General features: G+C 30.2%; 1 protein-coding gene across 1 annotated transcript; it reads left to right on the forward strand.

The window, feature by feature from the left end:
• Nucleotides 1–5263: 5263 nt before the first annotated feature.
• On the forward strand, nucleotides 5264–27990 carry LOC129913953 (thiamine transporter 1). The gene is made up of 6 exons (XM_055992960.1): nucleotides 5264–5775; nucleotides 12125–12207; nucleotides 18634–18935; nucleotides 21024–21355; nucleotides 21419–21660; nucleotides 27593–27990. The coding sequence occupies exons 1-6, from the start codon at nucleotides 5635–5637 to the stop codon at nucleotides 27828–27830; spliced, it is 1338 nt and encodes a 445-aa protein (XP_055848935.1). The 5' UTR covers nucleotides 5264–5634; the 3' UTR covers nucleotides 27831–27990.
• The last annotated feature ends 7 nt before the right edge of the window (nucleotides 27991–27997 follow it).

A 27997-nucleotide genomic window follows, 5' to 3' on the forward strand; every position in this document is an offset into this window, starting at 1 on the left:
ATAGGATACTACTTTTGTAATCGTGTTGTGTGTCATTTACATTAATTTATAATAACAAATTGAATTCATACAAAACGAAGACTTTTTTATATCTTCCAGTAACTTGAACAATCCAATAACTTGAACAGGCCTGGTTTCGTATGTGTTCAAGTTAGCGAGATTCCACTGTATTTCAAAAACGGGAGCTGATAGGATATTTCTGACTTCAGATTCGAGTTCAGCACATCAAAAACTTATAGAAAAGTATATCATAGTCTCGGCACCAAAAAAAAAAAAAATTAAATTTTGTAGACCAGTGTAATATGAACAAAAAATTAAATCTTTGGATTTATCAAATTCAGATTTAAATGATTGTATTTAAAATTAACTTTAATCCAGAGTGAATAATATAGCCGTTAGAGTCATCAATTTACACAATTTGACTTTAAAGAGATACATTAGCTTCTAGTCTAAGAAGTAGGGTTGCCAACCGTACTCTAAAAAAAAGTATTCTGCTCTATTTCACGTATGTGTACTCTATAATCTATATCTCTGATAGAGTACGTCAAAATACTCTTTTACTTGCGATATAGGTACTATATATCAAGTTATGCATTCGTAAAAAAAAAAAAAGTTGAGATAACATTTTTCCATGACATTACGATGGTAGACAATGCCAAAAAAGTGGGTCCCGGAAGTCCGTCTGTCTGTCTGTCTGTCAGTCTGTCAGTCTGTCTGTCTGTCTGTATAAGGAGCTACAGCCTAAACGGATGGACCGATTAATGTGAAACTTGGTATGTAGCGTTATTTGGCGACTCTCCAGAGGGGTTTTTGGAATTAATTTTTTTGGACCAAAAATAACGGTACTTGTCATATACCAATTTTAGTAAAATTGAAATATCTCGAAAACGGCTCCAACGATTTTGTTTAAAAAATTCAAATGTTAGTTTTAAGCTAAGGTCTACCAATGAAAAAAAAAAATTTTGAAAATCATTATTAACGGTACCTGCCATAGAACCGTTTTTTTTAAATCCGATTATTTCAGAAACTGCTTATTCGATTTCAACGAAACTTTTTGTGAAGAAGCACTTATATAATTTATATATAAGCCAAAAATAAAATTTTGAAAAAAATAATTTTTGGATTTTTAAAAAAATTTTGAAAATTTTTTTTTGAAAAATCAAATTTTCGAAAACGGGATATTGAATATTTTTGAAATTTTGTTTTTAGATGTTGATTAGTGATTTCTACAAAATGGCATACCAATTTTATTTTAAAACTTTTTTTCCAAAAAATTATTTATAAAAAATTAGTTTTTTAAAAAACGGCTCTAACGATTTTGAAAATTTTTTTTCTAAAAATGCATGTTAATATATCAATCAAAACTGCATACTTGTTTTGGAGGGCAATTTAATTTCAGATTTTATTTTATTTTTTTTTTAAACGAATTTTATTTTTTTTCCAAATTTCTATACATATAAAAAGTCTTAAAAATTTAAGCAACTTTAACTCTAAGAGCAAGTACGTGCGACCCCAGTCGTGCAATTTATTTTTACTTAAGACTGTGTGTACCACCACAAAAATTTGTATTACTAAGTTTAAAACAACTAGGCTTAAAATATTCGGCCTTATAATTTCTAAATTTCAACAATAATTGTAATTTAGAGAGTACAAATCACAATAATTTTGGTCGTTGTTTTAGTACAACCTACAAGAGTCGGAAAAAGTATTTTGACAAAATGAACATTTTTCTAACTGATGAGAATAATCTGTAACGGTTAAACATAAAATAAGGAAGTTGACGGTTATTTATTAAGTATATTATGGTGAATCTCACGATGGTCAATGTCAGTCATTTAGTTGGTATTATGCTTCGAGGCTGCATTTTTTGTATAAAAAGTATTGATTTTTGAGGGAAAAAAGTATTTTGACAAACGTTCTTTTTCAACGTTGGTAAGGTAACGTAATGCATTTTACGTGTTTCAAGCACGTATACAACTGACAGACTTGTTAAGGCCCCTATTTGTAAAAAATTGGGCAAAACGGCGGAACTTAACATTGAAATTAGTGCATCTTCTGTTGCAAGTCATAACTTCTGTGTGTCTGTTAAAAAATCTGTGGAGAACTGAATTTATCGCGGGAAATTAAAAATTACCAAATATACAAACACAAAAATATAATTATACTATTCAAAATTTACCACAAATGGACAAAAAATGAAAAAAATGCACTAAGAAAAATTGAAGCATTTTGAAGAATTCACTTTATCGCGGATTGACTCCAAAAAGTCTGAATTTGGAAATGCCATTCTTTCATCAAAAACTTTGTTAGCAAAAGTACCCTTTGCATTGAGATCAAAGAAAACAATTTTACCATGTTTATGGGAAGATAATACAGTATTTATCTCATAAAACAAAAATTGAATTCTCAAAGGGACATGTTGTTGTGCTTTTCGCTTCTGGAACAAACTTGACCAAATTTTCACGGAGCTTCAACAGTTCATTTTCGTTTCCCGGATCATTGTTTTAGAAATTTGTGAGAATGTGGTCCATTAAACATTGTTTTTGAACGAAAGAAGCATACCAATATGTTTCTTTGAGAATTCAGTTTTTTTCAATTTTTGTTTTATGAGATAAATGCTGTACTATCTTCCCATAAATAATGCAAAACTGTCTTCCTCGAGCTTCCTGCAAAGGGAACTTTTGCTAACAAAGTTTTTGATGAAAGAATGGCATTTCCAAATTCAGGGATTTTGGACTCAGTCCCTGATTTTAAGTGAATTCCTCAAAATGCGTCTGTTTTTTTAGTGCATTTTTTCATTTTTTGTCCATTCGTTTTAAATTTTGCATAGTATAATTACATTTTTGTGTCTTTATATTTGGTAATTTATAGATTCCCGCGATAAATTCAGTTCTCCACAGGTTTTTTTTAACAGACACACCGAAATTATGACTTGCAACAGATGATGCACTAAATTCAATGTTAAGTTCCGCCGTTTTGTCCACTTTTTTACAAATCGGAGCCTTAACAAGTCTGTCAGTTTTTTACGTTCTTGAAACATGTAAAATGCATTACCTTACCTTACCAACGTTGAAAAAGAACGTTTGTCAAAATACTTTTTTCCCTCAAAATTTAGTACTTTTTATACAAAAAATGCATCCTCGAAGCATAATACCAACTATATGACTGACATTGACCATCATGATATTCACCATTATATACTTAATAAGTAACCGTCAACTTCCTTATTTTATGTTTAACCGTTACAGATTATTCTCATCAGTTAAAAAAATGTTCATTTTGTCAAAATACTTTTTCCGACCATTGTATTTGTTTTGTGTTTCTTTCTTAGTCAGATTTAAAATTTTATTTTTTTGTTAATTCTAAGGAGTAAAGCTACATATTTTGAAAAACTTAAAAAACTATGTTTTTTATAGAAAAAATGAATTGCAACTGATGCAATTTTCTTGACCTTACAATGTTCATTCATCGAAATAATAATAAATAAGAAGCTCAAATATTTATACCTTGATTTTTTACAAAAGAAAATCTTAAGGTTTTAAATATTAAATAAGGTTAGGTAGAAATGGCTGTCAGGAAAACGACTGACACACTTAGACTTAGACCACTTATTGGTCCGTTGTGATACCATGATTTTGCAAGGAAATTCCTGACTAATTAAACCAGTTGGAGCTTTTAATGAAGCGGTGAAGGTTGAAGATGTCAGTATTAATTAATTCACTATAGTATCTTCTAAGAAATATTTGTCCAAGTATTTTTTACGTCTACTGGGAAAGGGCAGGACATGAGCAGAGAAGATGTTGGATTGTTTCTTCTTCTTCCTCATCAAGGCAACTTCTACAGAAGTCGATAGAGACTACGCCAAGTCTTATGGCGTGTCTACCTTTGAGACAGTGTCCTGTTAAGACATTATTACAGAGCTGATATGCAATCTGCTTAGAGACAATACATTTTTTGAACGTTTTGGATCTTGCAAGGGCAGATCTGCTTGATATTAAATAAAGAAATGAATTTTGAATTTGAACTTTTTGAGTCATACACAACACATAATGTTAAAAACAACAAAAAAATGTTATGTACGGCAAGAAGAATAAAAAAATACATTTTCAATACTTGAAATAAATGGTACTCTTCTTTTTTCAAATGTACTCTTTTTTTCGCCTCTAAAATCAAATATACTCTATTCTTTCTTAAAAAAAAAGTTGGCAATCCTAAGTCTAAGAGCCCGCAGCAAATTTTGGGAGTGGAGGTATAACCAAAATGTGAGTATGCAGTTTTATAGCTTTATGCGTTCTAATAACGAATTAAAAAATCTGGCAGCTTTAAATCGCGGCTTTTTATGGTTTTCAGGGGGTTGGAAAATTCACACTATTTCATAATCTTTTTATAGGAATTAGTTCCTCTGTTATATCCCCTAAGCCAGAAGATATCAATCTTGTCGATGCGATCAATAGAACTCAAGATATAAGCTTTTTAAGCGGCTTTGTTTTGGAGACTTTTCTGTTTAATTTTTTGTTTGTTTTTTTTTTTTCGAAATCAGAACTTTCTAAGAATTAGGGCGATATGGTTAGTTTAAAAAGCTTACAACTTGAGTTCTATTAGTCGCATCGCCAAGATTGAGGTATTCAGGCTTAGAAGAAATGGCAGAGCATCAGTCCTTACATTCAAAATGTAAATTTGTGTTAATTTGGCCTACTCATATAAATTGGAAAAATCCTATTATTCAAACCCCCGAAAACCATATAAGGCCGCAATTAAAAGCTGCCAGACTTTTGAATTCGTTATTAGAACGCATAAGGCTATAAATCTGCATACTCATATTTTGGTTATACCTCCACTCCAAAAATTTGCTGTGGGCTCTCGGTCTATTCGTTCTTTTGGGCGCATTTACTAAAGTTTTATTGAATTACCAAATTAAATCAGTGTGCTTCCAAAGAACACATTCACATCCCTGCTTTTACTACTCGAATAGTATTTAAACTACATTACAGTTCAACAAATTAAGAGAAACTTAACATGACCTTGTGTATATTCTCTTTACTTTCATGCTCTGCTCTGAATCAGTTGTTTGTTTTTACTTCTAATTTTCGCACATGACAAACAAATTCATTTTTAAGTTGACGTCTATCGTCTCTTTAGCTTCAATACATTCTCGGATATATATATTTTGCTAATTTTTACTCTAATAAGTGTAAATCTTTGTGTTAGTTGCATAATTTATTTTGAAATAAAAATTAACAATCGTAATCTTTCCGAAAAATAAATAAAACTAATTATCCCATTTAGATAAGATTTTTCAATTTTTCTATCTGACAGACACCCAAAGGTTAAAAGAAATATTTTAATAGTGCACTTCTCTGCTTTTGTTGGCGACACCGACCGACACAAGAGCTGCATGACAAGAGTGGAGAAAATAAAACAAAACTGAAGAACGCGATATTTCATCGAATGATTTCAATTTAACTCATCGCATCAGCCGGTTTGCGGTTAGTGTTGATATCGGTGCGGTAGAGGCATTGACACATTGTGAGAAGTTCTTAGCTTGGCGCGGATAATTTCACGGCATAGATATTCCTAAGAAGTGTTTCTTCTTTTCGAATTAATTTTTGTCCTTAGAATTAAGTAAAAATATAAATGAATTCGAGAAAAATGGAACCTTGGCTAAAGATTTCGTGCTTACTATGCGTTTTTGGATTTATCCGCGAGATACGGCCATCTGAACCTTATATCACAGAATACTTGGTTGGTGAATGGCGAAATGTTACACAAGAACAAGTAAGTTAAATTTAAACTCGATTTTATTTTTAAGTTCTCGAACAAATTGATAAGATTTAGCACCAGCTGACTGTGGTTTTATGCTGAAGAGAAAGGATTTTGTGTAATCGTTAAGTTTGTAAAAGTCTATGATATAAAAGAGATGTGCTTCTAGTCAGAGAGAAATAACATAATTATTGAGCGCAGCACGTGGTTATGTTGGATAGTGGAGGGGTAGAAATAAAATTTATTTGTTTACAATTTTTATAATCAACCATTTGCGCTGTAGAAGTTCTAGGTCATGGAATAAAAAGCACATATAGTTATATAGTGGCAGTCAAAATAATAGCAATGTGACTTCTCGGTTAATATATTCTAGTACAATGCAATAGATCAGCAATGCAATAGGTACAGTCTACAACTTTTTTTTTTTGGTACAAAACGTTTTGTCTTATGTTTACAGAAAGTAATTTCATTTCCCAAATCTTATTTGAATGATCTTATGTTGAAGTGATTTATTAATTATTGTGTTACTTCTACATTAACATTTTCAGAAATTAGTTTTAATGTTTTAAATCAAGTTTGTTTTTGAGAGTAGATTAAAAAATGTTTTTATTCTATTAAATTCGTTAAATTGTTCAATTCGTTTCTCAATAAATATTTTCATTCTGAATTAAATAAAATGTATTTAATATTCAATCTATTAAAAACAATAGGTTATGAACCTATGGAATATTAATAAAACTTAATTTTTGATTTTGATTGAAATTTTGATTTGAGATTTTTGAATTCTGAAGAAGCTGGAAGAACTAGAAGCGAATGCTAAAGCAGATGAAATCAGCAATTATAGAGAACAGAGCAATATTTGTATAGAAAAGCAAACAGTTATGTATAGAGCTGTAGGAAACCGTATGTATTCGTTACTTAAATGCGGGTATTCACTTCAGTAACGAGTAACGAAACGTTACTGCCCAAATAATTTCGTTACTCGTATGTTTCGTTACTGGTACTGAACAAGTAACGAAACATGCGAAACATACGAAACGTGCGAAACGTGCGAAACATACGAAAAATACGGAACATACGAGTAACGACGATACTCCAATTCCAATACCAATTTGGATTGGATATACGAAATGCGAAACGAAAACAAAATGGTACACTGCATTTGTCGTGTGCGCATTATTTCGCATCTCGTATCGGTTCGGTATCATCATTTATGTATTTTACGATTTTGTTGTTCTGTTTTTGTGTATGTATATCAAAAGGGGTAAATAAGAATTCAGTTTCTTTCTCTTTCGTACCTGTTTTTTATGGACATGTGGGAGTGAGATATGTGAAAGTGTGTTTGAGTGTAGTGTAGATACATTCCAATTAGAATACCAATTTGGATAGGTATACGAAATGTGAAACAAAAACAAAATGGTACACTGCATCTGTTGGGGCATAGCCGTACTTGTATTCTGTTTTCTCCTTTTGTAATTAATAAAAAGAATTTTTCTTTTCCTTTGTTTGATTTGTTTAATTTATTTTATTCTTTAGTTTGATTCAAACAAATAATTACAATTTTGGTTTTATTCGTGGTTTTAAGTTTTTGTTTTTTTTTCTTTTGATTTCAAGTAGGTACTACTTTCTTGCTTGTGTGTGGTGAGGTGGTGTCTGACATGAGTGACGACAACTTTGAATGAGAATATGGAATGAATTTGACTGAATGAAATGATTGAATGGTTTTTTATTTTAGGTTGGCTGCAATGACAATTTTTAAGTTTGGACCGGGAGGAAACGAAACATGGGCGTGTTCGGGAATGAGGATAATAATTTGCGTTCCGCAATTTTCCCTAAAACTGAGTACGCTTTTTACGTATTCGTTTGCGGTTCCCTTCGGTAGAACATTCTGAATTGAACAGCATTTATCTCATCTCGTATCGGTTCGATATCGGTATCATCACTTCATCACCACGACGCAACCAATCTGTTTATGGCCTTTGTGTTAATAGTTGATATTTAGCTTAAGAATGTACAAAAGTTTTTTGGTTTTTCAAAAAATTAGTTTATTTTCGGTGCAAAATTTTCAACACAAAAAAAAGCAGAGAAAACGAGGTTTGAAAATCACTCTCAATAGAAAAAATAAATGAAAAATTGTTCGACATGGTTGTATTGAAGTGTTAATATTTCGAGATCTGCGCGTTGCACTTTTGAAATAAAGGTCTCTAAAGAATTGTGATAAGATTACTGAAAGAATATAAACAAAAAATTACCCAAGTTTTGTCTAAAAATTTGGAAAAAAATCAAAAAAGTTTCCACGTTTGATTAAAAACAAAAACGAAAAAAATTCAATATAGCTACCTTTAAACTCTTATTACATGAGAATGCCGCAACTAATTTTAATGTTTATGACCTTAAAATGTAGCTTAGATTATAGAAATTGTTTTTGGTTTTTTTCAAAAAAAAAAAAAATTAACACCCTTATACCAATGTACGAAACATACTTAAAATACCAAACATACCAAACGCATCAAAGACATGAAATATACGAAATGTACGAAACACACGAAGCATGCGAAAGTAACGAAAGTAACGAAACATGCGAAACACCCGAAACATACGAAATATGCGAAAAATGCGAAACATACGAAAGTAACGAGTAACGATATTATTGATGCGGGTACTAGTATCAAAAGTAACGTATACATGCGGGTACTCATTTTGTCGTTACTTTTACAGCCCTAGTTATGTATGCGAAATCCATGATAACAAGCTCGGTTACGGAAGAAGTATAACAAATGATCATGGATAAAAAAAACCGCACATGAAACATAGGATGCCCTGAGGAAACAATTCCAAGCAACTTCAAAGGATCAGTTGTTTGAGATCTGCACTAATCATTTTGCATTCAACTGGAATCCAGGTCAAGATGTATAGATGGATATTGCAAAATTTGTGGAACGAACTGAACAGTTGTCTCAAAGCTAAAAAAGAACAGGCATTACGAGATCTCATGGTAGTATGCAAAGCATTGAATATTTTGCCAAGTTCGTTGGAAACTTTCAGATCAACCTGAATGCTGCTTACAAAGATGAAGACAAAACTTTTGATGAATTGATTATGCAACTGTGTATGTATGAAAGGAACTTCAGAAAAATAAAAGACACTGAAAACTTGGTTCAAAAGAGGCATTAGTTGCAAGATTTTTGACAAAAACCAAGGACATCTAGGATATGACGGTGATGAGCGTTATAGGATTTATATCAAAGACGAAAACAAATATATCTTATCAAGAGATGTAAAGTTTCAGAAAAATCCGATTATATGTGTAAGATCTGTAAAACTACCCCCTCGAAATATTGAACTAATCAGCAAAAAACACCGAGATATGCCAGACAATACAGAATGTAGCATTTATATTCAAATGAGTACGAAACTGGGGAGGAAAACAGTTTTCAAAGTGAAGAAAACAATGTGCCGCAAGAAAGAATAAAATAACATCTAAGAGAACGATCAACGTTAAGAAAACCGCAGAATTAGAACGATTATGTTAATGGCAGCAGAGGCTTACATCAATTTTTCATCAAACTCTGAACCTATCTAAAAGCAATTAATTGCAAGGACAAATCTGAATGGAAGAAAGCTCTTCAAAAAGAAATGACATCTCTTTATGAAAATCAAACTTGAAGAATGATAGATTTACCAAAAGGAGCTAACGCAATTTCTTGAAAGTGGGTTTATAATTCAAAGAGACTGCAGCATCAACAAGTACAAACCAAGGCTGGTGGTCAAAGGATTTAGCGAAATTAGGAACTATCAGATCAGTCCTTAGTATTGCTACAAGCGAGAAGATGTATCTTACCCAGTTTGACGTGTCAACAGCCTTCCTGTATGGAGATTTGGAAGAAGTTATTTACATGAAACAGCCTAATGGATACGAAGACCGTACTTTCAAGGTATGTGAGCTTAGAAAATGTTTATATGGATTAAAACAGTCATCAAGGTGTTGGAACAAGCGTTTCTGGAGTTTCATTTACAGTAAGTGACACTGATCCTTGTTTGTATATGAGGGAGAGAAACGGAAAGAAAATCATGCTTAGGTAGATGATGGGCTTGTTGGGTCAACCGATGCTTATGAACTAAATACATTCATTGAAAACAGAGTGTAAGATCATCTCAAAGAAAGCTTGCTTCTTTTTGGGATAAGAGATTGAAAAAAAAAGAAGACAGAAGAAAGTCAGTCAAACAGCACACGTGAGAAAAATTCTTGATCAATTTCAATTTACCGAATGCAAGGTAATTTCAACACCAATGGCAAAGACTTCTGAAATCACAAAAACTGTGAAAGAAAAAATTCAAAAAGGTGACTTCCCATACAGACAAGCAGTTGTAGCATTGATGTACCTTATGCTAGGAACAAGACCCAGATCTGGAATATATCATCGGATTCCTTTCAAGACCTTTTTGCTTTTGAGAGTAGATAAAAAATTGTTTTTCAAAATAATTTTCATACTATTGTATTAAATTCGTTAAATTGTTCAATTCTTTTCTCAATAAATATTTTGATGGCGTTTTTTTTATTTTTCGAAGATAAACGTGTTAATTAGTAGATCAAATTTCCATCGCAACTAGATTTAAATTCAGATAATGTGAACAACAGAGATTATAATATGACCATTAAAATTAATAATCTTACACGATACTATTTCATACCGTGGCGATGATTTTAATTATCAAGAAGATAAGGCTGCTTTAAATCGCAGCTTTATATGGTTTTCCTGAGGTTAAATATTGCGAGTTTTCAATTAATTTGAGTCGGCTAAATTGACACAAATTCATATTCTGAATATAAGGACTGATGCTCTTACATTTCCTCTAAGCCTGAAGGCATCAATCTTGACGATGCTACAAATAGAACTCAAGATAGCTATAAACATTTTAAACTAACAATATCGGCTCTATTTTGGAGAGTTCTGAATTCAAAAAAAAAAAAAAACAAACAATAAATTAAACAGAAAATTAAGAAGAAACATCAGCATTCAGGAAATAGATTTTTCAGCAAGAAATAAATGAGTTGACAATGAAAAACCGCCAACATAGGCCTTTAAATGAAAACAATAAAAAGTAAGGGACAAATGAGTGAAAACTCTCCAAAAATCAGGAATCTTAGAGCGGAATTCATAGTCGTCACTCAAGTTGAGAAATATCTTAAGCACTCGCTCAAGCTTATCCTTATTCATAGAGCGGAATTCATAGTCGTCACTCAAGTTGAGAAATATCTTAAGCACTCGCTCAAGCTTATCCTTATTCATAGTCTTCTCTGGAGTCGAAATTTTTCTCAAGTGAACCTTTGAGGAGGCTTTTTTACTTGAGGAAACGCTTAAGTTTTTTTCAGTCAATTGACATTAAAACGCAAGTGTCATTGCGAGAGTCTGATTTTTTGTATTTACCAATTGAAATTTGTACTTATTTTATAGTAAAATAAATGAATCGCGAATATTTGTTTGAGTTTATATATTTCTAGAAATTGTTTAATCGCGACAAATCAAACCGAAGTTGAATTATTAAAAAAAATGTTAATTTTTTATGACAGTTAATTCAAATCAGTCAAATTTTCGAGTTTGAGAAAAAATTTTCCTCAAGACATGATTTTTCTTTACACAAGTGACAGCCCTATTTTCAATTCCCTTGACCGACTGCTTGAAATATTTCTCAACTTACTGGAGTTGAGAAAAATCTTAACTTGAGTAACGACTATGAATTCCGCTCTTAATCTAAGGCTGCGTACTGAAAAACGAAAAGCATCAAACATTTTCGTCCACTATTTCGTTGTACTATTTTTATATGGATAATTTCGTTTCACTTCAGCTGCATATTATACTATAGAATTCACTGACTTGAAGAAAAAGAAGAATGGCAAAATTCGTATGGAACGTGGACGTTGCGCGGCCAAGAATGATTTTTTTTTCATGTAATTAAATCTTACATAATTATATTGTGCAGAAGTTTTATCCCTATGGCGTATTTCTCAAACAGATAAAATACAGTTTTGCATTTAGTAAGTTATAGTTCTTTTTACCAATTTCATTTATTAATATTGGTATCCAAAGTGAGTAATTTTGATTCATTGTGACAGTTAAGTTTTTCTGTAGAACAAAAATATTACGTATACGCCACAGTGTCTCATCTAGAAACTCTATGGATGTTTGACTTCTGTATGTAGATATCAAATGAAAGCAGATTAAATAACCAACATATTACCTAAGAATTTATTAATGCTGACAAATTAAGTTATGTGATGTCTTTTTTGTAGATATTATTTGTTTTTATGTTTCGTTCAATTTTTGTTAATAGCCGTCAAACTAATGTTCTATAAAAATTTCAGGTTAATAGGGAAGTGTATCCTGTGGGCACATATTCCTATTTGGCTCAACTAGTAATAGTCTTTCTCGTCACGGACTTTTTAAGGTAAGAAAATTAGTATTACAAAATTTAGTCATTAAGTAAAGAGTCTGTGGTATTAGTTGATTTTTTTCTTTGTCCTGTGTTTTTAATTTATTTATTTGTTTAGGTTTTCCGTTTATAAAATAAAACAGTGCAATATAACTGTTAAATTTAATAAATTATAAAAATTTAAAATGCAAATAACAAAGTCCAATAAAAAAATAATAATTAATAACACTGGTCTGCAAGGAAATCCTCCTTTAAATTAAACTATATTTTTGTAAAGGATTTTTGTATGCTGATTCCGAATCCGAAGTCAGAATTGACCTAGCACGTCACGTTTTTTAGATATTCTCGTTAGAAAATCTCAAAAACCCATTTTTTTGCTGTTTTCGAAGAAATATTTTGGCATAATGTAATCTTTTTCAACTAAAATTGTTACTGAAAGAACTTATTTTTTTCTTTCAAATTCAATTTCAATCTTCTCAATATCTCTTTTCTTCTCCGAGATATCTTAATTTAAGTAAGTTTAGTAGGTTTGGCATATCTACCATAAAGAAACTGATCTCAAAAAATTAATATATCTTTCTCCCTAGAGCAAAAGTATATTTTTCTAATTGAATTTAGTGTGCTGATTTTGAATCCGAACTTAAAAAAATTTGGTTAGACCGGTTTTTGAGATATAGTAGTTTTTTTTTAGATTTTCTAAAAAAAAACTTGATTTTGTGATACTTTAATGCGAATATCTTTAAATCCTGAAGTGATAGAATTTTTTTTTTGACTTCGGATTCTAACTCAGCACATCAAAAACTATAAGAAAATAATACTTTTGTTTCTAGGAGAAACAAATCTGAAGCTTTACAACGCAGTTTATCGAATGTTTTATTACAAATAAGATATTTTTAAATAGAAAAATAGTATACAAAATTACAAAACACGTAAAAATTTTGTTTAATGTATTTTATTATGGTTTTCTTTACATATTTGACTTTTTAAATATAATAGACATTGATATTTTACATTTTTCTTAATTAAGGTGCTTTTGTTCATGTAGGATTTACTAAAAAGTGAAGGATTTCGAAATGTCTGCTTTCAATCAGTATTTTAAAAAATAAGTGAACATTAATGTAAAAGGACATATTTGGTGTCAATCGATAGGTCATATTATGAAGAATAAGTTCTCAAAATTTGAGCTCAATGCGACAAAAAGTTTTAATTTTATACAAGTTCAAATGAATCTAAAAGGGTGAATTTTTAGAAACTACCCACATTTTTCAAAAATCATTTTTACCAAAATGGTACCTGATAGAATTTTTCTGAAACCAGATTTAGATTCAGGAAAATCATATCACAACAAAAACATTACTGTTAAAAAAAGAGCCAAGTTCTCCTATGTTGAAATTATGCTGGCACAAAAAGTACTGAGATGTAAAAGTGTACCAAGTTCTAAAGTTTGGGTTCAAATTCGTATCAATAAAATTTTGATTGTTCTCTTGACAATTTTTCTTTTAATTTCCGATTTTTAAAGTTATTTCAAAAATTGCCAAGTAAACAATCAAAATTTTATTGATACGAATTTGAACCCAAACTTTAGAACTTGGTACACTTTTACATCTCAGTACTTTTTGTGCCAGCATAATTTCAACATAGGAGAACTTGGCTCTTTTTTTAACAGTAATGTTTTTGTTGTGATTTCACTACTTTTTGCAAGGTAAGGCTGTAGAATTGAAAATCTCTATATTTGATGAAAATTCAGTGAAAATGGGCAGTTGCCACGCCCCACAGTGTGGGATTTCGCGAATTTAGCGGAATTTAATTCGAAAAATGACTTGTCTTGTTTGATGCCAAAACCGGTTTTTCTTAAAGCTAATAGATTGTAGAAAGTGATAACAAAAGCATTGATAGGTGGGAATCATGTAAACAAAAATAAATAGCTTCGAAGTTGCAGTTGGCGATTTTTTTTCTGTTTATTTGGTGAAAGAGATTACTTTGCATTTAATTTTTTCTCGTGCGTTTGGTGTGCGTTTTAATAAAAGTTTTATTTTTTTTATATTTTCTAAATATCAAGGTATAATTATTTAAGTAATTTTTTATTTCTCAGGGTGTTTTACATTTTTGTTTTGGTGATTGAAGTTAAAAAAAATGTGTTTTTTTTCGATTTTTGTACCTTTGTGAGAGCAAAACTTTAGTTATTCCGCGTTATTCCGCTTAGAGACAATATTCAATGCAAAGCTTGATTTATTATCTATCAAGAATCACTAAAATTTGACACCCCAATTTTGTTATGATATATATTTTTTTTTTCTAAATGACCATAAAAAAAAAAAAATGATGGCATACCGTAAAAATCGAATAACTTTTTTGTATTTTGTTAGAAGAAGAATGTTATAGAATTAGAAACTTTTTTTATTTCACAGGGTGTTCAAAAAATTTGTGAATTTAATTTTAAAATAGTTCCAATAAAAATACAGGGTGTTCAAATTCAAAGTTAACAGTAAGAAAAAAAAGAATTAAGTTATTTTAAAAATTAAAAACGAAAACTATCAATTAATAAAAAAAAAGTATTACATCTGATAAAGGGTGTTCCAATTATAATAATAAAAATAAATTAATTAAAAAAAACTCAATTAACGCGTATTTTTCACAAAATTTGATATTTGATACTTTGAAAATCGGTATTAAAATTAATTTTACTTGTTATAAGTGCTGTGTTTTGTTATTGTGTGTATATGTACTGTGGAGTATTAATTTTCGTCTTTTTATAATGTGGTATGTTATTTGAATAATTAGCAAACTATCCTTTTAATTTAACAAAATATTTCGGTATTATATAATTTAAAGAATGTCTTTCCAAATAACAAAGAAGGACATATTTGATGTTTGGGTCTCAAAAATAAAAATTAAGCGCTTTGAGGCAGTTATGTCATTTGTTTTAAATGTTTTTGGTAACATAACGTTTTCTGAAGAAGCAGTTAAATCATTAAAGGCGTCTGTGAGGACAACTTGTTTTAAGTTAGATCAGTTATGGTCAAATAACAGGAACCGTGAAAGCTTTGAATGCAAAAATGCTTCCTGGCTCAGTGGCTATTTAGTAATACCACAGCAAATATTTTACGAAATTCCTTCCCCTTCGAATTCTGCAAGTGTGGGTAGATCTAGAAAATCATTTAATGAGTGCTGTGAAAAAAATGAAGGAGAAGAAAGTACAAGGCCTCTTAGACTCATTTAGCTTTGAAGAAATTTCAACTGCATATGAAATTAGTTTGCGAAAAAGTGGAAAAAGGAATTAGTAAGGGTGAAATTGTTTACATTAAAAACAAAACATATAGTAAAAACAATTAAATAAATTCAAATTGGCTTTTTATTTTACAAGAATAACACGATTGGTAAAAACAAATTGTCTATTCCAGTTAAACTGATTTTTTTTTCGACAGGAAGTTTACGGTTCTTTTAATTATTGATATCCTTGATGATGTATGGCAGAAAAATTTCGTGACAGAACACTTACCAATTTAAAAAAAACATTGATTGTGCATAAATAAAGCTACATAATTTAAAACATCCTTTCAAATAGTATCTTGTACGTTTTAGTAGCCTTTTAGAGAATAGTTTCTTTAGTTCATAAACAACGTCATTGACATATCGGTTTGCAAAAAACCTAGTCAATTCTGACAATAATTAACTTTTTTCTTTATTTTATTCATATTTGTCATAAAATTAAACAATAAATCATTCCTTAAAAGTTTTTTTTTGTAAATTATGATTTTCAAAAAAAAAGTACTTTTTGGTGAAAATAACCTGTCACTTCAAAGCTCATTTTACAAAAACTTAAATAAAATATCAGCAAAATGTGAATTACATTTGATTGTATACACATATTCAATGAACTAATCACAAAAAAAAACTACAACAAAATTTAAAATGCAAGCGTTATTAATTTTATTCCGCTAAATTCGCGAATTCCCACACTGTGCGCCCCCTGGCTGAAATTCTCAAATTTTAAATTTTTTCCTTTGTATAAACTACCAACTCTACTATTCTACCAAATTTCAAGATTCTAAGATAATCAGAAGTGCTCCATAATATTTGATGAAAATTCAGCGGAAATGGGCGGTTGCCACGCCCCCTGACTGAAATTCTCAAATTTAAAATTTTTTCCTTTGTATAAACTACCAACTCTACCATTCTACCAAATTTCAAGATTCTAAGATAATCAGAAGTGCTCTATAATATTTGATGAAAATTTAGCGGAAATGGGCGGTTGCCACGCCCCCTGACTGAAATTCTCAAATTTAAAATTTTTTCCTTTGTATAAACAACCAACTCTACCATTCTACCAAATTTCAAGATTCTAAGATAATCAGAAGTGCTCTATAATATTTGATGAAAATTCAGCGGAAATGGGCGGATGCCACGCCCCCTGAATTGAAAATCTCAAATTTTCGATTTTTTCCTTTGTATACACCACAAGTCCTATCACCGTGTAAAATTTCAAGTTTCTACGATAACGGGAAGTTCTCCATAATTTTGATGATCTGTCAGTGAGTGAATCAGTCAGTCAGTCAGTCAGTCAGTCAGTCAGTCAGTCAGTCAGTTACGGTTTTTGAGATTTTCGAAGCCCTATATCTCAGAAACTACTCATCGTAGCAAGCTGAAATTTTGTGAGGAGTTTTGTTTTGACTAGCTTAACAAATGAAGCGAGTTTGAAATTTCTAGTATCTTTGGTGTGGAAGTTAGAGGGGGGTCGAAAATGGCCTGAGTTGTTTCCTGTAAATAAGGGTGTAGTGCCAAAGTTGCTAGAGAACTTGGCTGGGCACTACCGTGCCCCTTGATATTTAATAATATCAAAAAATTATTTGAAGGAGTAAAAAAAAGTTAAATTTTGCAGACCAGTGTAATAATTATTAAAATACTTCATGAAATTTTGTTATTATACAGTGTAATTTGAGATCATGATGTAAGATACCCAGTTAGGAATTAACTCCTACAATCTTTTAAAATTTTCATTTAAAAGTGAGAAAGCCATCAAGTAGGATAAGGAACTTGAACCAGGCCAAAAGGCCAGAATTAGAACTTAATGTTTCGAAAAATATTTAAGTGGTTAAAGTTTTTTAATAAATTAATTTTTGTATTCAATAATTTTTTAAGTAATCCTCTAGTAAGCTTTCTCATAGTGGTAAAATTATTTAAGCTTGGATTCCAGGAAAAACACACACTTTTTTACATCTGCAGCAAAAAATGCATTGTTTTAAATTTTTTTTTTTTGATATAAATTATAATTACGATAGAAGTTTTCATTTCCTTCATACTTAAAGAAATGATATAAATTAAGACGAGACATCTAATCTTGGCCTACTTAAAATTATTATAAAACACTTTAATCTTAATTATGAATACATGACAGGAACCCTTACTTACATGTTAAGGAAGTACAATTATTAAACATTTACATCAAGTTAAAGACTGTAAAGTACTTCAGATAACTGACCTTTTATAATTGAAATAATTATCAAGATTTCAACTCTTTATCACAGATTCTATAGGTACTTACTCTTTTATCTGTGTTCTTATTCTATATCGGTAAATAGAAACTTGATTATGAAGTGCCAGTGCCATAACAAGTTTTATTATTTTTGTCAAATAATTTAAACAATCTAATAAATTTTAATGAATGAATTCGTTCATTGAAAAGATTGTTTTATCTTAATTTATATCTTTAATTAGGTTAATCTATCTTTAATAAATTTAAGTTTATACCTAATAGCTGAAGAAAAATGACCTCAGCCAACAAGCCTTGCCAAAGAGCAGCTGTTAGATGATATCGATCTTAGTATAGTCAAATAATTTAAAAACTAACCTGGACTTAAATTTATTGGAATACAGTTTCTGAATCATTTCGTCCTCGAAAACACTCAAGCCTTTTTTCAGGCCGAGTTTTTAACAAATAGAGAGGCCTGCAGGATTAATATAATATTATTAATATTAAGATGTAATGTAACGTTAGTATTTAACGAATTAAATAAATAAAGATACTTAAAAGCCAAGCAATACTGAACAACAATTTTCGTGATGTAGCCATTTTCATTTTCAAAGCTATTGATGGCTGTTCAAATATCTCAAAACTAGTTAACAAATGCAAAACAAGGCAAGACTTACAAAAAACGTGTGGTTTTAGATAAACAATATTTATTGACTTATGTATAAAAAAAATTAAACCTTAGGCCGCAACATTTAAAATGATTTAGTAAAATGCTAAAGCCATTTTAGTTATTTAATAAGTTAAAAATCAGGCCTTAGTATTTTACTAAATCCTTTAAAATTTTGCGCCAAGAACTTCCCAAGAAGAATGTATTTTCAAATAGATAATCTATCTAAAAATGTATTTACAGAATTAATGAATTAGTTATTTTTTTTTTTTTGTTTTTCAAAATCATATTCTTATTTTTCCAGATACAAGCCCCTTATTATAATCATGGGCATTGCCGGTGTTATCATTTGGAGTATGCTTCTATGGACAACATCTCTACTAGCTCTACAAATTCTTGAAGTATTCTATGGTACCTATATGGCAGCTGAAGTTGCCTATTTCACTTACATCTATGCGAAAGTCGATAAAAAACATTACCCACAAGTCACGTCACACACAAGAGCGGCAATGTTTTGTGGAAAACTTGTGGCAAGTGTAGTCGCTCAAACTGTTTTAAATTTGGGACTCATGAATTATAAAGACTTGAATTACATAACATTAGCAAGTACGTATTTAAAAATTATTTAACTTATTTATTTATAGTACATTCTCGATTAACGCAACTAATTAAAACAAGGGTGGTTGCAATGACCGAGGTTGTTGCAATGACCGATTTAATATTTTTTAGGCTCAATCTGAGATGAAAAGCGAAAATATCAGAAAACCAATACTAACAAAAATATTTAATGCAACAAATTTTTGTTCAATAAAAAATAATTGATATGAAACGAAACAAATGGAAGTTATACTACTTTAATTATTTTATTTCGAAAAAATGTGATATTTTTGTTTAGATTTTTTAGTTTGTTAGATTTTTAAAATTGACATATGTACATATGTATATGTATCTCGCAGTTTTTGAACAATCAACATTTTTTCAATAAAGGTTAAAATTTGGTCAGTTCATCGAATTTTTGTATTGAAAGTTGCACTTATCGAGTCAATTTTTGTAGATGAGTTGCGATTACTGCGTCAACAATGATAAAAATTGAGGTGTTGCGAAAATCAAGGAGTTGCGTGAATCGAGAGTTGCGTTAATCGAGAACGTACTGTATATAACTACTCGTATTTAGTTAAAAGACAAATTAACTGTTCGGATCGAGTTAACTCGATTTGAAAAATTTACGGGTTGACACATCACCAGCTATATAACTATTTTTAGAGGTTTTTAAAACAATCAAAAATAGGCCATTGTTGCAAAATATGGAAATATTTTTGAACCCGAAGAATCTGTATTCTCAGAGAGGTCATACAAAAAAAATTCTGATCCAGTCTCCTGTAAACGCATTAGGTAAATTTGATTAGTGAACCAACTCTTCTTTCCCTGTTTTTATGCTTCCAGAAACTGCACCGGTGATAAAATTTTAAAATTTGCAAGCAATCGGGAAATATTTGGAAACTTTAGAATCAGCTCGATATTTTTTTTTTTTTTTCAAAATATTTGTTTTCTTTCTATCAAAACATTTAAGGCGAAAAAATCGGTTAGGTCGCAAAAAATTACAACGAAATTTTCGGATAGGATTGATTTAAAATAACTGTGTTGTGCGCGAACAACGACAAAATTTTCGAACTTTTTTTAAGTTCCAAATTTAACGGTACCTGCCATATAACGTAAATACAAAATTAAATTTGTGTGTGTAATGTTACAAATAAAAAATTTAAAAAAAATAGTTTTTGAATCGTACCATCCGTCCTTTTTTTGAGAGGACAGTCCTCTTTTTCGTTACTGTGTCCTCTTTAATATGTTTACTAAAAGAGTACAGTAAATTGTCCTCTTTTTCAAAACTGCCCTTATAATGTCCTTCTTTCCGCAAATATTTTCAATAATACCTACTCGTAATTAAAGAAAGACCATAATGTACAAAAACTTTAAGAAAAGTAGCAAAAAGCTGATCAAGCATCTCTTTGCAAGCATTTCGCATCGCAAATCGACATTTTCTTCCACATTGCCAAAAACTTATTGTTGGAAACTTATGTTAGTTTCAGCAATCTTAGACTAGGAGAACAATTTATCACTCTCGATAACGATTGCTGTCCACTGTGGACTGCACTGAAACTTGCTCGTTTTTTTTTTCATTTTTCATTTCATGTTATTCAATAATTATGTTTATTAAGAACGAGTTTATTAAAGCTGGTTATCAGTTTGGAATTGAAGAAGTCGCCGTAACAATAGAATTCATTTTCATATTAGTCTCTGAATATTTCGGACACGATTAACCGGATTTTAACGAACATTTTTATACAAAAGTGTTTTACTAACCGTAGTATTAAAATTTTAGAAAATTTTCAAAAAACACATTTTTGGATTTTTAAAAAGTATTTCAAATTTTTTTTATTGAAAAATCAATTTTTGAAAACGGGTCGTTTTTAAGGGTTTATTATTTATTTATTATTTCTTCAAAATGGCATACCATACTTTTTTTTTAATGTTTTAAAAACAGCTCTAACGATTTTCAAATATTTTGTTCTAAAAATTCCTTTTCATACTAGAAATCAGATGACATGCTTGTGTTTTGTGATCAAAATTATTTTAAACGATATTTCATTTATTTAAAAAACAAGCGTTGATAAATAAATATTAATCCTTTTTCAGCTCAAATTTGTGCTACCGTTTGGGCGTTTGGCTTACCAAAAGTTAAAACAAGTATATACTTCCACAGGAAGCCTTCGTTAAGTGTTTCCATTGCATCAAATTCACATCAACATCAAGGCAGTAAAACTGTTAGTGAAACTTCAGTTAATAATACTTTAAGTCAACCAGCACAATTACCTCCGCTACAACTACTATGGTCACACTTCAAAAATGCCTATACTAATGTAAAAGTTGTTCAATGGAGCATTTGGTATGCAGTTGGAGTTTGTGGATATTTTCAAGTCATATCATATATTCAAGTTCTATGGATTTCAATAGAAGAACAACCTGAGGTATAAAATTTGTAGTTTCAATTCTTATTAATTTTAATTTTCTCTTATCAAAATGTATTTTAGACTGTTTGGAATGGAGCTGTAGATGCAATTCTAACACTTTTGGCAGCAATTTTCGCTCTAATAGCTGGTTTCATTCATGGTGCACGTCTTAACTCAAGAATGAGCTTATTAGCATTGGCAGTATTGTCTATTATGGAAGGTGGAGCTGTGCTTCTTTCATGTTGGACAACAAATATATTTTGGTCGTATACGGGATATGTTATTTTCGGGGCACTCTATGGTTTCACCATTACCGTTTCAGGGTGAGTTGGTTTATTTTTTTAAACAAATTTGTGTATAAAGGACTTTGAGGGCCCAGTGCATCTCGAAGACCCTAGGCGACAACTGTCAGACTTTGAGTTTTGTGATTTACTAACGTAGCTTAGCAAAAAATATATGCAAAGGAGACTGGGCACTTTTGTATGGGACGTGGCCCATTGGTGTAACACATTGAGACTTACATCAAATGAAAGGTCTCGATGAGTGTATAATTTTTTTGTATGGGCAAAAGTCTGTATCTCATGCAGGGAAAGTGCAGCGATGCATTTTATGTTCAAAAATGTTTGTAATAAAATTCATAAAAGTATACATTTTCGATTATATGCTCGATAAAATTGATTCAAAAACATCATAATAACGGTGTTGGAAGTTCAATTGGGCTATTCTATCACTACTTTTTACCCATGACGCAGTGTTCGGTTTTTAGAACACTTTTGTATGGAACGTGGCCCATTGGTGTAACACATTGAGACATACATCAGATGAAAGATCTAAATGGGCGTACTATTTGTTTGTATGGACAAGACTATCTCATGCATGGGAAGTGCAGTGGTGCATTTTATGCTCAAAAATAAATGTAAAACATTGAGATAACAATCAAATGTACTTAGGAGCGCATTATTTTTTTGAATCGACACAAAACTACCTATCTCGTGGAAGGTGCAGTGGTGCATTTTATGTTCAAAAATGTATTCAAGGTTATTTTACATGTTTGTGTTTTTAGAACAAAAATGGTGGAGAAAAGGCTAAATCCATAATAACAACCTCAATGCGAAAACACGTTTTTATATATGAAATATTAATAGGTAGATAGTTTTAGTTGCATATTTGAAAAATTAGTCACAACCTTGGTATATTTAAATTATTCTAAAACCAACAAGGTAGTTTCGCACACGACTTCAAAGTACAGAAGATCATATACTTACTCAAACATTTTTTGTCATTGCATTTCATAAATCCATAAAAACCGATGAAGCATTTTTTTGAAAATGAAAGCCGTTGATGTATTAGTCCAATAGAACACCGTTATTATAGTGTTTTTGAGCAAGTTAATCGAGTATCTAGTCAAAAATGTATACTTTTCTGAATCTTATTACATACATTTTTGAAAATAGAATACATCACTGCACTTTCCCTGCACGAGATACAGAATTTATCCCATATAAATAAATTGCACGACTGGGGTCGCACGTACTTGCTCTTATGCTTAAAGTAACTATAATGTTAAAGCTTTTTATTCAAGAAATTTAAAATTCGATATTTTGAAGAAATTTCATAAGTAGTATAAAAAAATTAAATCTGTTTTTATAATTAATAAAACTCCGTTTTAAAATATCTTAAAAAAAAAAACAAATATGCCATTTTATTTCTCGTATAAAAAGGTATTTTTAGAAAAAAAATTTTGAAAATTGTAGGAGCCGTTTTTTAAAAAAATAATTTTTTATATATAAAATTTTTTTAACATTTTTCAAAAAAAAAGTTGGTATGCCATTTTGAAGAAATAATTAATTTACACATAAAAACTAAATTTCAAAATTTTTCATTGATCCGTTTTCAAAAAATTGATTTTTCAAAAAAAAAATTTGAAATATTTTTTAAAAAACCAAAAATGGGTTTTTTGAAAATTTTCTAAAATTTTAATATTATCTTTACTTACACACTTTTGTATAAAAATTTTCATTTAAATCGGGTTAATTTTGTACGAGATATTCAGAAACAAAAAAAACCGTTCTATGACAGGTACCGTTAATAACGGTACAAAAAATATTTTTTTTATTTAAAAAGTTGGCCCTTATGTGTAGTATTACACACAAAAATTTTAATCAAAATCGTTAGAGCCGTTTTTGAAAAAAATTAACTTTTCTATTTCCGTTATATGGCAGGTACCGTTAGTTTTGGTCATAAAAAAAAAATTTCAATTTCCCCTCTAGGGAATCACCAAAAACTGCTAACTACCAAGTTTGAAGAAAATCACTTCACTCGTTTAGGCTGCAGCTCCAGATAGAGACAGACGGACAGACAGACAGACAGACAGACAGACAGACAGACAGACAGAATTGAGGGACCCACTTTTTTGGCATTCTCCATCATCGTAATGTCATGTAAAATTGTTATCTCGAGTTCGATTTTTTTTACGAATCCTAAACTTGCCCTATAGTACCTATATCGCAAGTAAAAAATAATATGTACACTCATCGAGGCCTTTCATTTGATGTATGTCTCAATGTGTTACACCAATGGGACAAAATGCCCAGTCTCCTTTGCTCTAAAAAAAATTTTTTCTAGGGTCCCAGGAGCTGCAATAAAAATATGTATTCCTAACTTTAAAAAATAGTGGATGATTATTTTCTTCTCCTCGTAAAAGTGTTACGACAGTTCTACTTAACGTTCCGATCATAAAAATGCTACTTATATTCTGGAATACGTTGAATACTTTTGCTTTTTTTAATGTTTACGGTAAAAATTATTTTTTTTTAAGAAAATTTGGTTTATGTTTCAAGGACTATTTTGCTGAATCCGAAATGGTTAGATTGAATTTTCTTATTTAAAAATCCTTATAGAAAATAGTATTTTTGCTAGCTCAAATGACATAGTTTGAATAATAAGGTAAGGACTATTATATATTTCTTTCAAAAAAAAACAAAATCGACTTCAATGGATCGATAGATTTATGGTTTTCTCATGGATTCTATTTTAAAAACTGAACGAAATTGAAACCACACTGCAGGCACCAGCTTTCGTATACAAAAAAAAATATCAAAGTTGGTTCACTCAGTCCAAAGTTATGAGCTAATAAACATAAAAAAAAAATACAGACGAATTGATAACCTACTCCTTTTTGGAAAGTCTTATAGATATTAAATAACACATTTCATATACTTCTGAATTTTTTACAGAAGGAGTTTTGATATTCTGTATCCTCGAGTAAAAATTATAATGAATTTAAAAAAAAATATTATTATTCACCGACGAAACACAGCCATTTGGATGACAAAACCGACACAGTCGAAATTTGTAGGTATTTCCTACCAAAACAGCCACAAAAACAAAATTTCTCGGAGTTGAACATAACTTGAGAATTTTTTATTCTCAACTTCCGAATTCGGTTTTATTCACTCCAAGTTGACGTTTTCAACTTTCGATTTTAAAATCGGGAGTTGATCAACTTCCAGTTTTCTCAACTTCCCTAAAAAGTAGAAGTTTGCCGACCAAACTTGAGAGTTTGCTTCAGATTTTTGTTTAAATTTTTCTTTGTTGGCAGTTATTGTGTCAACGAATTAATACTCCAAGCCCAAGGCAAACAAAAATCGAAAAATTGAACACAAAAAAGAATACAAATATGCTATGGATATGACAGATTCAAATTTTAATTTAAATAATTGACAGTTTTTGTTTCATATTTCATAAATATCCCAGGGATATTTTTCAAACTTGAAGTTGATCAACTTTAGATCTTCAACTGGAGAGTTGAGAAAATAATTAGTGAATAAAAAGAAATTACAACTTCCGTTTGAACTCTCGAGTTAAAGTCAACTCTCAAGTTGGCAAACTCGAGAGTTTGCTTCAAGTTGAGCAATAGTGAAAAAAATTACCCTAAAGAATTTTTAGAAAAAATAAATGAATGAACATTTTTAGAGGCGTTTTAAAAAAAAATAATTTTTAATAAAAAAAAACTTTCTAGAATTTTTCAACAAAAAAAAAAAACAATTGGTATGCCAATAAAAAATAAATATTAATCAACACAAATAAATTAATTTTCAAACAAAAATGAATGTTCCTTTTCCAAAAAATTGATTTTTCAAAGTAAAAGTCGATTTCTTTTTAATTCAAAACATTTTTTTTTTCTAACATTAAGGACGATTAAAAATTATTCTTACAAAATTTTTCGTTGAAATCGATTTAGTTGTTTACTGCAGAATAAGAAATCAAGAAAACCGTCCTATCACGGCTCACAGCGCGTCGATTGTATGGAGATGTTGGAAAAAAATGAAATTTTTAAAAATAAGTTGAGTTTGGAAAAAAAATTGCTTTTAAATGTAATAACAACAAGTGTTACAAACAAATTTTCACGCCCCCTGCCACGCGCACTTCTGAGTGTGCATATTTATATCTAGAAAACGGCTTGCACAATTTGAATAAAACTAAAGAAATTTGATTATCTAGGCGAGTTCAAAAACACAAAATAGTAGTGTCGACCCTATTCGCCCCCTGCCACGCCTACTTTTGTATACATGATTCAATCCAGGAACTTGTATATATGGGAATTCGGGAAAAAAATATAAAAACAAGTGTTTTGCTGAGATTTCTTGATTTTAAGGCTCTAAATTTGATTGCATATTTAATTTTGACTTCATTAACTACAAAACACCAAAGCTCCCTATCTGAACACATTATGTAAAAAATACTCGTAAACAAACACTTGTTATAAGAGAAAGCGCAAATTTCTACAGAAAAAACTTACATTTTTTAAAAGATATAATTGTTTTCTTTTTTTAAAATAAAAACACTATTTTCCCATCTGACCCCTCTCAAAGTATATGGCTTATCAAAGTTAGTACTTAACACGTACAAAGAAGCTTTGATTTCGACTCTCAAAAAAAACTTAAATTTACATGTAGAAAAAAAAATATGCAGTTAGAATAATTATATTTTCTTTCCTGAACGTGAACCTAGCAAAAAAATGATCATAGGTCCTTTTTTTCTTTAATAAATGCTCTTTTAACCGGTAACTACAAATCTTACTCTAGTTGTTTTTTTTTTTTTATTGATCTTCTGAGGATCTCTGACAGCAGAAAATTGAACTTTATCATAAATTAGCTGCCGATTCATTCATTCAGACTTATTACCTTGAATTTGGCATACTTGCTTCACATTTTTGGCAAATTCTTTTTTTTTGATTTTTTTCCACTAGTCGCAGCACTGTGCGGCTGTTCCCATTTTCGTTTGAATTCAATTTTCTCCCGTTTTCAAATTTTAGCTGTTCCGAATGCCGTATTCGAACACATTTTGGGAATTTATAGGTATTTCGAAAAACGAAAGTAGCTAAAAAAGGATAAAATTTTTTTAATCCGCGTAACAATTAGCTACCGGAAAACAATATTCTCGAACAAAAAAGTCGAATGGTAATCAGAACACCCATTTTCAATCCGTACGGATTCAACTTTCGTTTCCGTTTTCAAATTCGAACGAATATTAGAACAGCCGTGTATGTCAGGTATCGTTAATAAGAGTTTGGTTCCACATCCAATTAGTACCTATCATACAGCTGAATTATAAGTTGCCTATCTTTTATAGAAGGGGGTGCTGATCGATATTGAAAAATTGTTTGTTGAGATAGTAGACAGATTTCCACTTTTTGCTTATTAACTTTTCAAAAAAAAACTGAAAAAAAAAAAATTAAGATTACGTACAAAACCTATAGATATTGAACTGTTATCAGCACCCTCTTGCACTTAAGACATCGACTTGAAATTTTACGACGTTAATGTTATAAATAAGTGGAACAAATTAAGCGGGTATGGCCCGACCGAATATCAAAAACTTTATTTTAGCAGACTGACTGACAGACAGGCAGACAGAAAGAATTGCAAAACCCACTTTTATGCATTCTCTATCATCGTAATGTCACGCAAGTTAAAAATACCTACAAAAAATGTGTCATATGGCTAGAGTGCCACTTAAATTTTCTAGTTTGATCTACCATCACCAACTCCCCTACTGTTGCAATTTTAAATCGAAAATAAAAGCCAATAGGGGGATTTTGAGAATTTGAACCGCTATACAGGATGAAATTCCCGCGTCGACACCAATCATAAAAATTAATTTAATTAAATACATATAATTTAAAAAAAAATATTTAAACAAAAATTGAAAAATAATTAAATTGTTATTTTGATTATTTCTTCTATGTTCTAGTGCGGAAGTGGCTCGTTACTTAGAAGAGGAGAGTTACGGTCTAGTATTTGGAATCAATACAATGGTTGCACTCTTGTTGCAATCTATTTTAACATTTGTCGTTGTTTCAGAGACTGGATTTGGACTAAGCGTAGTCGGTCAATATACTGTATATTCTTTCTATTTTATTACAATTGGTGTTGTATACTTTTTATCTGTTGTGATTGAATATTTTATAAATCGACCTAAAACAATGTAGCCCACAGAAAAACAAAGATAACTTCAGTATACATTAAAAAAAAAAAACTTTCAAAGTATTAGTAATGAAACAAAAAATAAACCATTAATGCACAAATACTTAATTAACTTTTGTTGAAAACAAAAAAAAAATGTCTAGAGTACAAAGATTTTTGTATGTAGTATAAA

This window comes from Episyrphus balteatus, chromosome 3, assembly GCF_945859705.1.
Source record: "Episyrphus balteatus chromosome 3, idEpiBalt1.1, whole genome shotgun sequence".
NCBI classification, from domain to species: Eukaryota; Metazoa; Arthropoda; class Insecta; order Diptera; family Syrphidae; genus Episyrphus; species Episyrphus balteatus.

Coding starts and splice junctions, on each gene's coding strand:
- LOC129913953 (XM_055992960.1), top strand. CDS start 5,635: ATGAATTCGAGAAAAATGGAACCTTGGCTAAAGATTTCGTGCTTACTA. Junction 5,776..12,124: donor GAAATGTTACACAAGAACAA/GTAAGTTAAATT, acceptor TAAAAATTTCAG/GTTAATAGGGAAGTGTATCC. Junction 21,356..21,418: donor CAATAGAAGAACAACCTGAG/GTATAAAATTTG, acceptor AATGTATTTTAG/ACTGTTTGGAATGGAGCTGT.